The sequence below is a fragment of the Eriocheir sinensis genome, chromosome 4 (genome assembly GCF_024679095.1).
Source record: "Eriocheir sinensis breed Jianghai 21 chromosome 4, ASM2467909v1, whole genome shotgun sequence".
Lineage (NCBI taxonomy): Eukaryota > Metazoa > Arthropoda > Malacostraca > Decapoda > Varunidae > Eriocheir > Eriocheir sinensis.
Genome location: NC_066512.1, coordinates 1,811,398 through 1,828,485, shown reverse-complemented (window position 1 = coordinate 1,828,485; position 17,088 = coordinate 1,811,398). Strand labels below are relative to the sequence as shown.

Sequence of the window (17,088 nt, the reverse complement as noted above, 5' to 3'; positions counted from 1 at the left end):
TGGTAACCCAGAAAATCTGTTAATCTGGAAGGTCTGTGACCCTCTGCATTCTGGATAGCAGTACCCTCCTGAGTTTTGCGCATGCTTCGTTCTGCAGGTACTGCACTAAACTCGTGGATCGCGAAATTCAGGGTATTGAAAACACTGAAAAGCGCTTATTTGTTCCGGCCTGTGGAGAAGCTGACTTTTTTTTCCCCACTTTCCTCCCTTGTTATCTCAAAATACATACCTTTGAAAAAGGAAGAAAATGTGAAGAGAGAACGGGTCGTTTTGAAGCCGCAGCTGAAGGCAGCTGCCTGATGATTGACTGACAGTTATGAAAACACACTTGTGATTTGCTGATGACATCATCGGCGGCGCTCACCCAATCAGCGGCCTCTAACTATGATGAAGCGAAAGCTTTGTGAATCTTAAGTCAACATTGATAGTTAAATCAATAGTTCTTAGATTTTACCGCGGGCCACTAGCGTGCATCTCTGTGACCCTCCCCCACCCCCCCACGTCTCCCCAGCATGTGTGAACACGGTCACACAACTGAGGGAATCTAAGGGCCGATTTCACAGTCACTTTCGCTTGTGTTGATCGTTACCAACAAGTGGCGATCGCTGTCAGTGTCACCGACAAGAAATCCACTTTCACAGTCATCTTTCTCGGCGCTGTTTGTTTGCATCAGTACCAGAGATTGGAACCTCTGGTAATGCAGCTCTGGGAGCCGGGGGGCTCCCCAATGGAGTTTACCAATGCAATTAATTAGTAAATAACACAAATTTTTGCTCTGAAGGGGTTATATTATTTCTTTAAATAGACGTAAATAAGTATTAAACAATACAGCAACAGCAACAATACAATTGTAAGATGAGTATTGAGAAGGCAAAGAGTACCAGAAAGATTGGCTGGATCGGTGATGGGACTACAGGTAACTCGATTAGCGCAAGTTTGGTTTATGCATTTTTGAAATAATGCAGGGTCCAAAATCCAAATAAATGTTTAATTTACACGTTTTTTTCACTTATACGCGATATTTTATGGAGTAGCCACCAGATGTCTCATGCAACTGGACTCACACGGTGCCGCGGCCACACAGCTGAGCTCAGTTTTTCCCGCGCGCCACTTGAACAATAATACAGTACCCACTCTGCCACGCTACTCAACAATAGGGGTGGGCAGGTACCCGTACCAGTACCGGTACTAACGGTACCAGCTATACGGTATGGTACCGGTACCAGCTATACGGTATGGTACCGGTACCAGGCTGCTCGGTACCAGTACCAATACTAGCCAGTCGCTCATGGTGTCCCTCATTTCTTCCTCACACGAATGAGGCTGACTGAGTGCCTGAGTGGATATCTCGGTAATATGGATATTCTCTCTCTCTCTCTCTCTCTCTCTCTCTCTCTCTCTCTCTCTCTCTCTCTCTCTCTCTCTCTCTCTCTCTTTTCCACAGGGATGGAATACACCTGTGTCCCATTGGGTCAGCCAGATTCGGAAGGCTCCTAAGTGACGCAGTATGTGACACCCGATCAAAAAACGACCCTCAGCCACGTCCCTCCACCCCGAGTGTGTAAATAGACGCCATGCATTGCAACAAACCCGTAACCGTGATCCCGCAAGTACCACCACCTCTATTACCAAGCCTCTAGATAACTAAGAAAATCCTTAGTTTCAATGCACGTAGCCTAAGAAACAAATTTGATAAACTGAGATGTCTTGCTCTAACAGAAAATTTTGACATAATTGCTATAACCGAAACATTTATTGACACCACAAATATTGATTTAAGTTCCGAATACAACATAGATGGCTACAGACTCTTCAACAAAGATCGTGTAAACCGTAGAGGCGGTGGCGTCGCCCTTTTTGTCAAAAGCTATTTGCAACCCACTGACAAAACACCGGGAAACAGTAACGTTGAACATTTGTGCGTGCGAGTAAACATTGCAAAAGTCAATTTAAATATATCTGTCACCTACAGACCTCCCGGGCAATCACTCGATGACGACCTTGAAATGTACAGCGTCTTAAGGCAGTCACTTAATAACAGCGACTCACTGATATTAGGAGACTTTAACCTCCCCCATATCAACTGGGCGACACTGTCATGTACAGAAGGCGAGTCACATAGAATGATCGAATTTCTAGAAGAAAATTATCTAAGCCAAATGGTTTCTGAACCAACTCGACAAAATAATATACTCGACCTTGTTATAACGACCCAAGATAACCTAGTCAGTAATGTCACTGTAGGAGAACACCTCGGTTCTTGCGATCATAAATTAGTGCGGCGCGTCGACATTAGACCTCAAACATCAGTGACTGAAAATAAAGAAAAGGTGCCCAATTTCAAAAGAGCTAACTTCTTAGAAATCCGACAAAAACTATCAGAAATACAACTATCAGATGACGGCAATGTAGAGGAAGCCTGGCTAAGCTTTAAAAATCACTTACTCAGCAGAACACATTCGTCCCTTTGTGCGAGAAGCGAATTAACACTAATAAAAGCCCACCTTGGTTTAATAGCGAAATTAAACACTCGGTCAAGGAGAGAAAATTGTTTTACAGGTCAAAGAAAGAACAAAGCACGCCTGAAAACATTAGACTTTACCATGATGCCAGGCGACGAGTAAACAGATTAGTATGTCAGGCAAAGCGTAGATATGAAGAAAATATTGCAGCCAACTGTAAAAATAATCCGAAATCCTTCTTCAGTTACATAAACAACAGAAAGACGATCAGAAGTGGAATTGGACCTTTGACAAACAGCGACGGTGCACTAGTGACTGACAGCCAACACATTGCAAACCTCTTAAACAGTTACTTTTCCTCTGTGTTTAATACTAACAGTCTTCCTCCCACTACCACCAGCACCAGTACTAATGTAAATCTCGAGCATGCATTGCCTAATTTTGAAATAACAACCGATGAAGTCCTTAAAGCTCTCCATTCACTTAAAACAAATAAAAGTCCCGGACCCGATAAAGTATATCCTATACTGCTTAAAGAAACAAAGAGCGAAATACTCTCCTCCCTCACAACCGTATTCAATATGTCCTTGCGACAAGGCATCGTCCCTTCGGATTGGAAAAAGGCTAACGTGACACCGGTTTTTAAGAAAGGAGGAGACAAAAAAATACCAGGTAACTACCAACCCATTAGTCTAACTTCAATTGTAGGTAAGCTATTTGAGAGCATAATTAGAGACAAAATTGTGAGTTACTTTGAAAGCCACTCATTAATTGGGGTTTCACAACATGGCTTCTGTAACAAAAGATCCTGCCTATCAAACCTATTGACCTTTTATAACGATCTCTTCTCAGTTTATGACGTAACCAAATCATTGGATGTAGTCTATCTTGATTTCTAGAAAGCGTTGATAAAGTCCCGCATCATAAATCACTTTATAAATTAAAGCAAATAGGTATTGACGGTCAAGTAAACCAATGGATCGCGAATTGGTTGAGCAACAGACAACAAAGAGTGGTGATTGACGGATTTAACTCAGAGTGGGCGCCGGTCACTAGTGGCGTCCCTCAGGGCTCGGTTCTTGGCCCAGTGCTCTTCATTATTTACATCAACGACGTGGATGTTGGACTCAATAACCGCATTAGTAAATTTGCAGACGACACAAAGATTGGTAACTCGGTTCTCACTGACGAAGACAGGCAAAGCCTCCAAGAGAATTTGCACAAAATTTCAGCTTGGTTGTAGACAAGTGCCAGCTCCTTCAAGTTGGAACAAAAAATAAGAAGTTCGATTACGAAATGCACGGCGTTAAACTCACAAGCTTTCAATGCGTTAAGGACCTGGGGGTTAAAATCGTGTCAAACCTCAAATTCTCACATCAATGCATCGATGCAGCAAATAAAACAAACAGAATGTTGGGCAATAGTTTAGTCAGACCCCACTTGGAATATGCGGTACAGTTTTGGTCTCCTCACCATGCAAAGGACATTGCTAAACTAGAAGGTGTTCAGCGTCGGGCAACAAAAATGATCCCTTCCTTGTGCAACAAAACCTACGAAGAAAGGCTTTCCACCGTTAACATGTTCTCTCTTGAGAAACGTCGCCTCCGAGGAAAACTGATCAAATGTTTTAAAATACTTAATGGTTTCACGAATGTAGACAGAACAAAATTGTTTATGATCGATGACACTTTGCGAACGAGGAACAATGGCACAAAACTCAAATGTAGACAAGTAAATTCAGACTGCACCAAATTTTTCTTCACCAACGTTGTAGTGCGAGAATGGAATAAGCTCCCACCATCAGTGGTCCAGTGTAACACGACTGACTCCTTTAAAAACAAGCTCGACCGTCACTTCCTTGAACTTAATATTAACTAGAGTAGAAAAGCAACGTTTTGGAGCCATCTGATTAGTGTAGATTCACTTAGGTTTAAGGACAGACCACCTAGTCTGGACCATGGGGTCTGTGTGGTCTGATTTTCTATGTAATTCTCTCTCTCTCTCCACTTAATGAAGTGAATATTTATTTTTAATAGAAACCTTCCTCTTGTTTGATTTACATTGTTTTTGATTTACGCGACCTCTTCAAGGACACAATACTCACGTAAATCGAGAGTTACTATATATATATATATATATATATATATATATATATATATATATATATATATATATATATATATATATATATATATATATATATATATATATACAGTCACCCCTGCCGTTCGCGGTCTCACCCATCGCGGTTTCGCGTATTCATGTCAACTAATTAGACCCCTGCTTATACGCCCCAGTTTCATGTATACGCGGATGCATTGACGCTAAATAGGAAGGCAGAGAGGGAGGGAGGCAGAGAGGAGGGAAGGAGAGAGGAGGGAGGAAGGCAGAGAGAGGAGGAGGGAGGGAGGCAGAGAGGAGGGGGAAGGAGAGAGGAGGGAGGAAAGCAGAGAGGAGGGAGGGAGGGAGGCAGAGAGGAGGGGGAAGGAGAGAGGAGGGAGGAAGGCAGAGAGGAGGGAGGGAGGGAGGCAGAGAGGAGGGGAAGGGAGAGAGGGAGGAAGGGAGAGAGGGAGGGAGGAGGGAGGCAGAGAGGAGGGGAAGGAGAGAGGAGGGAGAGGAAGGCAGAGAGGAGGAGGGAGGAGGAGGGAAGAGAGGAGGGGGAGGGAGGCAGAGGGAGGGGGAAGGGAGAGAGGAGGAGGAAGGCAGAGAGGAGGGAGGGAGGGTGGCAGAGAGGAGGGGGGTAGGGAGAGAGGAGGGAGGAAAGCAAAGAGGAGGGGAGGGAGGGAGGAGGCAGAGAGGAGGGGGGAAGGGAGAGAGGAGGGGGGAAGGGAGAGAGGAGGGAGGAAGGCAGAGGAGGGAGGAGGGAGGCAGAGAGGAGGGAGGGAGGGAGGCAGAGGAGGGGGAAGGAGGGAGGGAGGGAAGGCAGAAAGGAGGGAGGGAGGAGGCAGAGAGGAGGGGGAAGGGAGAGAGGGAGGGAGGAAGGCAGAGAGGAGGGAGGGAGGAGGAAGAGAGGAGGGGGGAGGGAGAGAGGAGGAGGAAGGCAGAGAGGAGGGAGGGAGGGAAGCAGAGGAGGGAGGGAGGCAGAGAGGAGGGGGGAAGGGAGAGAGGAGGGAGGAAGGCAGAGAGGAGGGAGGGAGGGAGGCAGAGAGGAGGGGGGAAGGGAGAGAGGAGGGAGGAAGGCAGAGAGGAGGGAGGGAGGGAGGCAGAGAGGAGGGAGGGAGGCAGAGAGGAGGGGGGAAGGGAGAGAGGAGGGAGGAAGGCAGAGAGGAGGGAGGGAGGGAGGCAGAGAGGAGGGGGGAAGGGAGAGAGGAGGGAGGCGGGGCAATGGACGTTAGGTTGCTCCTGAGTGACGTCACGGTTAGACTGTGACGTCATGCTTTCCTATTGGCCAGCAGCTCACTCAGGGACGACTGCTATTGGTCGAGATTTTCTCATAGCAACATTATCCTAAAAAAAAAAATTCACGCGCCGCCACACTGCAGTGTTGCCAGATTGGGCTACTTATCGCAAATTGGGCTACTTTTGGGTCTTCTGTGCTACTAAATTTTGACCCCAGGGTGAGTGTTGATTACATATTGTTGTCTAACAAGGTCTTGTCTCATTTCAGTCATTAAAAAGAACGAAAAAAACATGTTTTATATGACGTGTCAGAGGTGACTTCCCCAAATGCATATTTTCCCATAGGGTTATAGTCCCGCCGTCATGTTCAGCGCATCGCGCCAAGTCCGAACGAAATACCGAACGGCGGGGATGACTGTATATATATATATATATATATATATATATATATATATATATATATATATATATATATATATATATATATATATATATATATATATATATATATATATATTTAATGCAGGGAAAAGCAGAACAATGAATCATCTTAAATAATTGAGGTATTAAGTGTGAATTATGTGATGGTGCAGACATTCAGACAGACAGACGAACCAGTGATGGGTCAGCATCACGTGATTCTGACTCATCGTGAAGGTGCCGCATGATTGTTTGTTATTTTTTTTTCTTTTTTATCATGGGGAACGACATGCACTGCCATGCCCCGAGAGCTTATTTTTCTCTTTTCTATTTACCTACACGTCCTCAGCGTGTATCGAAACACACAAGAAATTATTCAAGACAAGGTGAGGGTATTCGCCGGCTGCCTGGGATTGAACCCGCAACCAACATGATGGGAGAGCCACTAGTTACTGAGTCGGCCAAAGAGGTGCCCCCCTGGCTAAGTGGGTTATGGGAGGCTCGTGCATCAGGCATAGTCGCCATATATATATATATATATATATATACATATATATATATATATATATATATATATATATATATATATATATATATATATATATATATATATATATATACAGGTAACTCGATTTACGCGTGTTTGGTTTACGCATTTTTTAAATAACGCGGGGTCCAAAATCCAAATAAATGTTTAATTACACGTTTTTTTTTTCACTTATAAGCGATATTTTATGGGGTGGCCACCAGATGTCTCACGCAACTGGACTCACACAGCACCGCGGCCACACAGCTGAGCTCAGTTCTTCCCGCGCGCCACTTCAACAACAATACAGTACCCACGCTGCCACACTACTCAACGATAGGGGTGGGCAGGTACTGGTATCAGTACTGGTACTAACGGTACCAGCTATACGGTACAGTACTGGTACCAGACTGCTCGGTACTGGTACCAATACTATCCAGTTGCTCATGGTGTCCCTTATTTCTTCCTCACACGGGCAAGGGTGAGACTGAGTGGATATCTCAGTGATATGGATACTCTCTCTCTCTCTCTCTCTCGACTGACAGAAGTGTATATTTATTTTTCGATATAAAACTCGCTCTTGTTTGATTTACATTGTTTTTTATTTACGCGACATCTTCACGGACACAATACCAAAAAAAAAAAAATATATATATATATATATATATATATATATATATATATATATATATATATATATATATATATATATATATATATATATATATATATATATATATATATAAATACATTCAGGTAACTCTATTTACGCGTGTTTGGTTCAGAAATATGTACGGTTAAAGAACAATATACAGTTTCCCGAAATTTATATTTTTTTGGTGTAACCTGTACTGCTTGAATTGAGAAGTGTCCTTGAGTAAAGCAATGAAAATGGCGGCCGAGCTGGTGTGAGAAATACATCCCTATACATACTGATGATGCACAGCTTCTGATATCATAATAAGCATACCTATTATTCTTACCATCACTCGTAGGTTATGACAGACAACTAGGCAAGACACAATTCACACGGTTCTGGTGACACGCGGCATGCAGCTGTTTGTTGTTTGGGTGTGGTTGTGTGGTTTTCAAACAATGCAAATGGTGGCCGGGCTGGTTTTGCACGAAATAACTCTTCGTACAAGACTCATGATGTACAGTTTCTGATATCATATATATTTACCCCATTATTCTCACTAATATTAATAGTTAATAATGAACACATAGATATTTTTTTCCAATATGATTTTTTATGTAGCTTGTACTGCTCGAATTGGCAACAGTGCTCCTTAGTCATTCAAAACAATGCAAATGGCGGCCGGGTCGTGTCGGCGCCCTACAGAAAAACGGGATAACAACAAGGCGTGGGCGATCCTCCATCGATTTAATTTTTGTATAGTAGTTATTTGATTGCTCTGTATTCTATGGTAACATATTATGAGACATCTATGGACTGTGAAGGATCATTAACAATAATAAAGGTAAGTTTGCAGTTGTTATTGGACAGGACGAAACACAGACCCTTAAAACACTCTAAAGAAGAAAAAATATCAATAAAAATTTGTACATTCGGCATATAGCGCGCAGGGGTAAACTTTCAGGCATTTTTTATGTGAAAAAGGTGCGCGTTGTACGCCACAAAATACGGTAAAACAAATGCTTAGTGAGCTATCCTTCTAGTATATAATCCTTGGTGCAGAGGCTTTGTGGAGGGCGCCAAACATTCCTGGAAATGTTCTCACCGTGGGGTCCGTGCCCCCTAACCCCCTTGAATAACAAGGGACTGATGTATCAGTGTGGCACATGAATGAGATTATTCAAATATCACTTTTTTTGGATGTCAACAAATATGATTTTGGGGTTTATTCACGAAAGGGTATCTTACTAATTTTGAGATGCTGAGTGCTTATTTCTGGACAAAATATAATTGTTTATTATGAAAATTGTATTTTTCTCTGGAAATCACTAAATGATTGACTTTTTAATACCTTTTGTGCACCTGCCGCCGTCCGCCGCCACTGCCGCAAAAATAGCTCACAGAGAGGTTCATCTTGCTTACTGCTTCTACATTTCACTCCCCGCTCACAACTATCGCCAGTGGACAAACTTGAACAAAACCAAATTTATGTTTTTCCTGCTGTGTATTCCCCCAGTGCATGCGTGGTGGACAGCAGAGTGACTTATTTCTGCGAGGAGGTACTTCTCACAACACTGGCTGGACCGCCGCCGCCATATCCTGTCCTGCACTGCGTAGTTTTCCGCCGCCTCACACTGCGTGCCGAAGAAATTTTAGCTAACCATACCTAACTTTATGTAACCTACCTAACAGAGGGGCCTCGCCCCCCTCAACCCCCCCCCTCCCATTTGCGATGGAAAAGCAATGCGGCAGCGTGTAGTATGGATGCAAAATATACTTCATATATGGGGCTCTGCCTCCCTCGCCCCCCTTCTATTTTCTGGATGTCACTTGGTACTACACTGCATTCAGGGACTAAAAAATAATCCATGTTGTAAGTATTAACTTTGCCAGAGGAGGAAACCCTCGTGAATATTATCCATGATTTCTTGTATAGCAAATTTTCCAGCTCTGTAAGCCAAAACAGTAACAAAAACTGAGACAGGAGGTTGAACTACGTATCGCATGAAGGAATTCTGTTTTTTCTTGTTTCTTACACAGGTATGTATTGATTTTAGTTTTTTGAGAATAAAGCAATGGTGATGATAACTCAATCTTGTCATTTCCACAGATGGCGCCCCAAAGGTTGCTCAGGTACACAATGCCAAGGTGTGGGCAGGGGAACCACCCTTCAACAAGCCAGACAGCATTTGTGGTCAAGATTGCAGGGCAGTCCTAGCATGCATCAAGCATTTCTGTGGAGAAGTGGCAGTGATGCAGCTTCATACAGCACTGCCAACACCAGCAGTGAATTCTCCAAGACCACAAGCAAACCTGTGTTTACAGAGGCCTCAAATGCAACAGAAGGGGATGAAGTAGATCTTGAGGCCTTGGTAGAATTGGAGGTAGAGTTGTATCGGCAGGAAGGCTATCTAGTGCCCTCCAAATTCAGTCCCAGAGAGTGGCAGGATCTACTGACTCTACCTTCAGTTAATGCTCGAAAAAAATTCCTTCTGTTTCTCTTCAAGAATGAAAAGAGAAGTGAAAACCAAAGAAAGATAAAGGAACTGAATAAGGAGAAGAGGGAGGAGGAACACAGACTACTGAGAGAGAACTCACCACAGGAAGGTGGACACATTGATTATGGTCTGTGGAAGAACAGCATTTTCTTGAAGGTTTTTGATGCGTCAATTAACCATTTCTACCACTGCCGTGTGGTGCAGGCCATGCTCCACGGACAGCCCCTGGTGGTGGACCTGGACTATGAAGAACACATGTCAAGAAAGGAACGACAAAACTGTGCCTACCAGTTACAGGTGAGAACTACTAAGATGAAGTGTTGGCTGTGCTGAAATAGTATCATCAAAGGTCTAACCAATGCTAAGCTACACCATTCTGAAGCTTCCCATTATAATTTGCCAAATGGCTGGGCTCTAGATTTTCCTCTTGCTACCGAGGCGAACACAGTAACTCGTGCCTTCTGGGGATTACTATTGCCCTGTACATGCTGTCAGTGGGGATTTGGATGAAAAGTATTCACATGAGATAGTCTCTGTTGGGGCAGGACAGAAGTGTATCATGCTGATGGATATAGGTGAAGGAGGTCTTCTTAAAGACATAATAAGTGGCATATACAGTGTGTGTGTGTGTGTGTGTGTGTGTGTGTGCGCATTTACCTAGTTACCTGGTTGTGACATATGGAAAAGAGCTACGCTCGTGCTGTCCCGTCTCCATATCCTCTCTTATCCAACTTTTCCTTTAAATTATGAATGTTTCTTGCACAAACCACCTCCTCCTCCAGTCCATTCCACAGCTCAATGCTTCTGTTTGGGAAGCTAAACTTTTTTACATCTTGCCTACACGTGGTCGCCCTCAACTTCTTTCCATGTCCTCTCATTTCTCTCTCGCTCCACACACACAGGTCCTCTCTGCCCAGATTCTCCACCCTGCTTGCCACCCTGTACACCGCTATCAGGTCTCCTCTTTCTCTTCTTCTCTCTGGGGTTGTGAGCCCCATGCTATTGAGTCTCTCCTCATAAGTCTGATCTCTAAGTTCCGGTATTATCTTAATTGCACTCTGTGTGTGTGTGTGTGTGTGTGTGTGTGTGTGTGTGTGTATTTACCTATTTGTAGTGTAGGTGGCCTGAGCTAAGCTCCAATAGTCCCTTCTCCATATCTACATTCATCCAGCCTTTCCTTCATTTCATGGACACTGCTCGCCTCCACCACCTCTTCCCGCAAGCTGTTCCATGTGTTAACACTTCTATGTGGAAAACTATACTTTTTTAGGTCACTCAAACAGGTTCCTTTATTAAGTTTCTTCCCATGTCCTCTCAGCCCCTGCATTCTCGCAGCTTACCCCTTCAACACGAGGATGCGTATACTGCGTCCTTGCGTGCCCCGTACCATATCCGAGGACGCGCATATTTATGCTTACATCTCAAAATTATCAATTAATTTATGTTTCTTTATGTGCACCATTTAATTCTGCATGTTTTCATATATAATACATGATGATTGTGTTGATTTTATGGCTGAAAACTTGTTATATTCAATAGCAACATTTGAAATTTGGCGTGCGCGGCGATGCCAGATACGGCGCGGGGCGCTGTTTTGGCCCGGCCGTAGTGAGTTTCTTTATGTGCACCATTTAATTCTGCATGGTTTCATATACAGGCAACTCTCGATTTACGCAAGTATTGCGTCCTTGAAGAGGACGCGTAAATCGAAAACAATGTAAATCAAACAAGAGGTAGGTTGCTGTCGAAAAATAAATACCGTATTTTGCGGCGTATAGCGCGCACCCCAAACTTTAAGACAACAATTTTGAAAAAAAAGAAGTTCCTGAAATGCTCAGAAATATGTACGGGTTAAAGAACATTGACAATGTACAGTTTCCCGAAATCTATGTATTTTTGGTGTAATCTTTACTGCTTGAATTGACAAGTGTCCTTGAGTAAAGCAATGAAAATGGCGGACGGGTTGGTGTTGTGAGAAATACAGCCCCGTAAACATACTGATGATGCACAGCTTCTGAGATCATAATAAGCATATTATTCTCACCATCACTCGTAGGTCATGACAGACAAATGCCACGCCGCCGACACATCTTCACCACCACCATCATCAGCCACCCGCCAGCTGCTCGGGCCCAGCGCGCGGCCGGGGCCGTCCATACACATGCGCTTGGCCACCCAGATGGGTGGCCAAGCGCAAGATGTCCACGGTTTTCAGTTTTCCCCATAAGAATGAAGGTTCAAAGTTTGCGATTTCAACGTTTGCAACCCCCAACGTCGACCTATTTATTGCAAACTTGGAGACAGTACTGTACTCGAGAGTTCTGGGACCATTTTAGTTGCAATTCTCTGTATCCTTTCCAACTTTCTGACATCCTTCTCTTTGTGAGGCGACCACACAGCTGCAGCATATTCAAGTTTTGGTCTTATCAGTGTTGTTATTATTTTCTTCACATTTCTTTGTCCATATAATGGAATGATACCCTTATATTGTGCATCATCTTGTAGGTTTCTCCAAATGGCTTGTTTATGTGCTTCTCTGGGGATAGTGTGTCTTGCATCGTTACTCCCAAATCTTTTTCTTCATGTACCACCTTTAAGTTTTCTTCCCCCATCCTGTATGTTTTCCTCAGTCTTTTTTTACTTATCTCCATTTCCATAACATGGCATTTGTTTGCATTAAATTCCACCTCCCATAACTGGCTCCATCTGCACACTCTGTCCAGGTCTTTTTGGAGCTTCTCACAGTCTTCCTCCGTCCTCACTTTTCTTATTAACTTTGCATCGTCTGCAAAAAGGCTTTTTATAGTCTTTGGCATATCATTTATATATATTATGAACATTATTGGTGCCAGAACTGAGCCTTGAGGAACTCCACTCTCTACCTCCAGTTTGATTTCTCTTCCCTAATCACCGTCCTCATTGCTCTTCCTATTAAGGGGAGAGTCCGCCGTGAAAAATATGAAAATAAATAAAAAATGAGACGAAATTGAGTTATATGGTCTATGGCAACACCTTATCCTTTGGCTTTCGAATGGTTGATTTTTTTTCAGTCAGAAATAATTTAAAATGCCAATAATGAGGAGATTTAAATGGCTACTGTGTGGGCGTTGCACGCTGCTTTTTTTTTTTTTTTTTTTTTTTTTTTTTTTACAACAAAGGAGACAGCTCAAGGGCACAAAATAAGGAAACAATAATAAAAAAAGCCCGCTACTCGCTGCTCCTTAAAAGAATCAAAAGAGGTGGCCGAAAGAGAGGTCAATTTCAGGAGGAGAGGTGTCCTGCGGTGCACCAGCTGGCATGCCAGAGTATGGAATAAATGTTGGAAAATCAAACATGCACCAATCTTCACGGTGAAGTTTGTAACCCATGTAACAGTTTTGGAACACAATTATGGGCATGAAAAGTGCAACTTGCTCACAAAAATGTTTGGAACAAATGAATACATAGAAAAAGGATTAGAAATGAGAGAAAAGAGAAGAATTACACCAAAGAAGACAATAAAGAAGAAGAGGAAGACAGACAAAGGAATTCCAACCGATAGCTATGCACCCGCAGAGTACTGACAGAACCTTGCAACAACGAGGGGCGTGGCGCACCCTGATACCCTCACCTTTGAGCGATTAACACCTTCATAAGGGGGACAAGGTGCCTGATCATTTTATGCACTTACTGATTTGTGATTACTGATCCAATAAAATTCATATGCAAGTAGCACTGACAGCATAGTGCCTTCACTGGGCCAAAGAACTTCAGCAAAACTTTAATCGCATTTCTCTCAAAACTAGTACAAAATGAACATAAAATTATTTTTTGGTTTTACTTTCTGCACGATCTTCTTGAAACTTTAGGACATACAACATCATGTATTATACTAAAGTTCTACAAGATGTTTTCTTGAAAAACGGCCAAGTTTCGATATGTGGGAAAAATTTTCCAAAACAATTTTCAAAATTTTAAAACATTTTTACAGATTAACAAAATGTTTTCCAAAAAACATCTTGACAATTTGTTTGAATAGCAATGAATTATCAGATGTGCGTGTCACAAGAAAGTCAGTAAAAAAATGGCTGAGAAAAATTTAATTCAAAATTTTCATAAAAAACAAAAAATAATTTTCATACATTTTCATTTCATCTGATCAGCTTGAAATTTTCATATGATAATAAAGGTACTAATATATACAACATACTAATTATTCATGACCATAGATGCAATTTTAATCCACGGCGAACTTTCCCCTTAAGTAATCCTTCATCCGCTCGATAACCTTTCCGCCCATTCCTCCCCACTGCTGTAGTTTCCAGATTAACCTTTTGTGCAGAACCTTGTCAAAAGCTTTTTTCAAATTGAGATACACACAATCAGCCCACCCTTCTCCCTCTTGCACCACGTCTATTGCTCATGAGTAGAAACAGAGTAAGTTGGTGACACACGATTTCCCTTTTCTAAATCCAAACTGTCCCTTATTTATCATGTTTTCCTTTTCTAAATGTTCGACCCATTGTTTTTTTAGTATACTCTCTCTCTCTCTCTCTCTCTCTCTCTCTCTCTCTCTCTCTCTCTCTCTCTCTCTCTGTGTGTGTGTGTGTGTGTGTAAATATATATAAATACATTTGTGTGTATATGTGTGTGTATATATATATATATATATATATATATATATATATATATATATATATATATATATATATAGGAAGGCAGAGAGGAGGAGGAGGCAGAGGAGGGGGAAGGAGAGAGGAGGGAGGAAGGCAGAGGAGGGAGGAGGAGGCAGAGAGGAGGGGGAAGGGAGAGAGGAGGCGGGGGCAATGGACGTTAAGGCGGTGTCACACTAGCACTTTTTCCGTCGATTAATGCCATTTCCGTCGATTTTCATCGTTCAAGATGAACTTATCGCATGAATTTGTCAGACGATCAGGATCGTTTCCGCCTGCAAATTTCCGCCTTTGTTTACATTTCCAAGACCAAGACCGAGACTTTCCGCGTGGCTTCAACCTGTCTCAAACGCTCTCCTGCAGTGACAGCCTTCCTCATCCTGGTGTCACTTCTGGCAATAAGAGGTGTCACTAACTCCAGAAGTCTGTGGTACTGGCTCTTGTCCAACCTGATCCAATTCTTCAGAGTCTCATGATCCTCTAAACTCAGCTCTTTTAACAGCCTGTGGTACACACTTTCTCTTTCCCGACGAGCCAACCATGAGCGCATCCATGCACGCTTTTTGGCTTGTTTAGCTCGTCTAAGTCTCACAATACACAGTATTAGGTTCAGAGCAGCGTATCTTTGCCGCAGCGTGGACTCCATGTTTGTTTACATTCCCATGGTCTGTGCCGACGGAAAGTTTCAGACGAAACACCGTTTTTGTGTGACAGGCCACAGCCAAGATATCGACGATTTTCAGAAAAACGACGGAAAAAGTTGATGGAAAAAGTGCTAGTGTGACACCGCCTTTAGGTTGCTCCTGAGTGACGTCACGGTTATACTGTGACGTCATGCTTTCCTATTGGCCAGCAGCTCACTCAGGGACGACTGCTATTGGTCGAGATTTTCTCATAGCAACATTATCCTAAAAAAAAAAAAACCCGCGCCGCCACACTGCAGTGTTGCCAGATTGGGCTACTTATCGCAAATTGGGCTACTTTTGGGAACGAAAAAAACATGTTTTATATGACGTGTCAGAGGTGACTTCCCCAAATGCATATTTTCCCATAGGGTTATAGTCCCGCCGTCATGGGTTTCAAGCATCGCGCCAAGTCCGAATCTAAATACCATGAACGGGGATGACTATATATATATATATATATATATATATATATATATATATATATATATATATATATATATATATATATATATATATATAAATACATGTGTGTATGTGTATATGTGTGTGTGTGTGTGTGTGTGTGTGATGGTTGTTCAGAATCCAGTAGTTTACATAAGCACCATAATCAGGTACATCCTCATAAAAATCATCATGTGACCGCCTGAGATCCTTGCCATCATCCTGACTCACGGCATTGCGCTCCAGAGTTCGCTGTATGCAATAGAATCGAATGGAATTCAATTTTGCATGACGTGTATTTTTACTTGTGAAGGCCGATGTCAAGGAAAAAGTTACGTTTGAATAGGTAATCTAAATGCGACTTTAGAAATGCGAATGATTTACTGCTTTTTTTCCTTTATTTTCACTAAAGATTTGGCAACTACGAAAAATTAATTGAAGCAAAATACTTCCCAATGAGTGAGAGAAATGGAAGAAATAATCTGCACAGATGTGCACGCATCGACGCGTCAGCCCTTTCTGACAAAGAGTAACTTGAGATGCCAAATACCACTCATACACTGCGTTGCCAGTGACAGGAGCACTCAGCAGAGCGTGACGATCCCGTAGCACCCGGCGGTGAGTTGATCAGGTCTACGGTCGTAACAAGCCATCTATTTACTTCAAAGGTAAGGAAATTGTTACCGTCGTCGCTTTAGGATTAATTTCAACACAAACGTCTTTACCGCGTAGATATAAAAAGTGGGAATAAAGTAAATATGGTCTTGGAAACATTATAAATAGCCATTGTGTCTTATTATGATGGAAAAAGGAAGAAAATGGGAAAAGAGAACGGGTTGTTTTGAACCCACAGCTGACGGTGGCTGCCTTACGATTGGCTGATGGTTCTGAAAACACGTTTGTGATTTGCTGGCGAGTCTTATGACGTCATAGCTAGTTGCGTAGATTCTGGCCAATCAGTGCGATCCTATCTCCTTACTTAACCCTTTCCATCCATAACGCAGACGTCGGCGTTACAGTATGGAAAGGGTTAAGAGGATTAATCCTCTTCTAAACCTCTCAATCCTCCTCTAAATTCCTCTTAATCCTCTTCTATTTCCTCTTAAGAGGTTTAGAAGAGGATTAAGAGGAAATGGAAGAGGATTAAGAGGTTTAGAATAGGACTAACGGTGATGCTGTTGGACGCCGACGTCGGCATCGCCGGAGTGAAGGGTTAAAGCTTTCTGGATCCACACGTAACTCGCTACACAGCGGTAGCGTACGTTACCTACACGAGGGCTAACAAATCTGTAACTTTGCAAAATCTTTCTGGATCCCACACCACCACAACAATAGTGTGGCTTACTATTGGTTTTCATGTCAGGTAAAGACCTTTGCAAAATCTCAATTGCTTATCTAATTGCTTTTGAAATGTTGCAAATAAGTTA

At 42.6% G+C, this 17,088-nt stretch overlaps 1 protein-coding gene across 5 annotated transcripts in view; it reads left to right on the top strand.

Moving 5' to 3' along the window:
• The window catches only part of LOC127007921 (mitochondrial ribonuclease P protein 1 homolog), a 97,115-nt gene that overhangs the window by 17,409 nt on the left and 62,618 nt on the right, over nt 1–17,088 (top strand). For all 5 annotated transcript variants that reach the window (XR_007760710.1, XR_007760711.1, XM_050879439.1 and 2 more), the window contains one exon: nt 9,495–10,179. Coding sequence is in view for 3 of the 5 variants with exons in the window: in XM_050879439.1 (XP_050735396.1) it covers nt 9,495–10,179 (685 nt within the window). In the remaining 2 variants the exon portion in view is untranslated. The remainder of the gene's footprint in view (nt 1–9,494; nt 10,180–17,088) is intronic.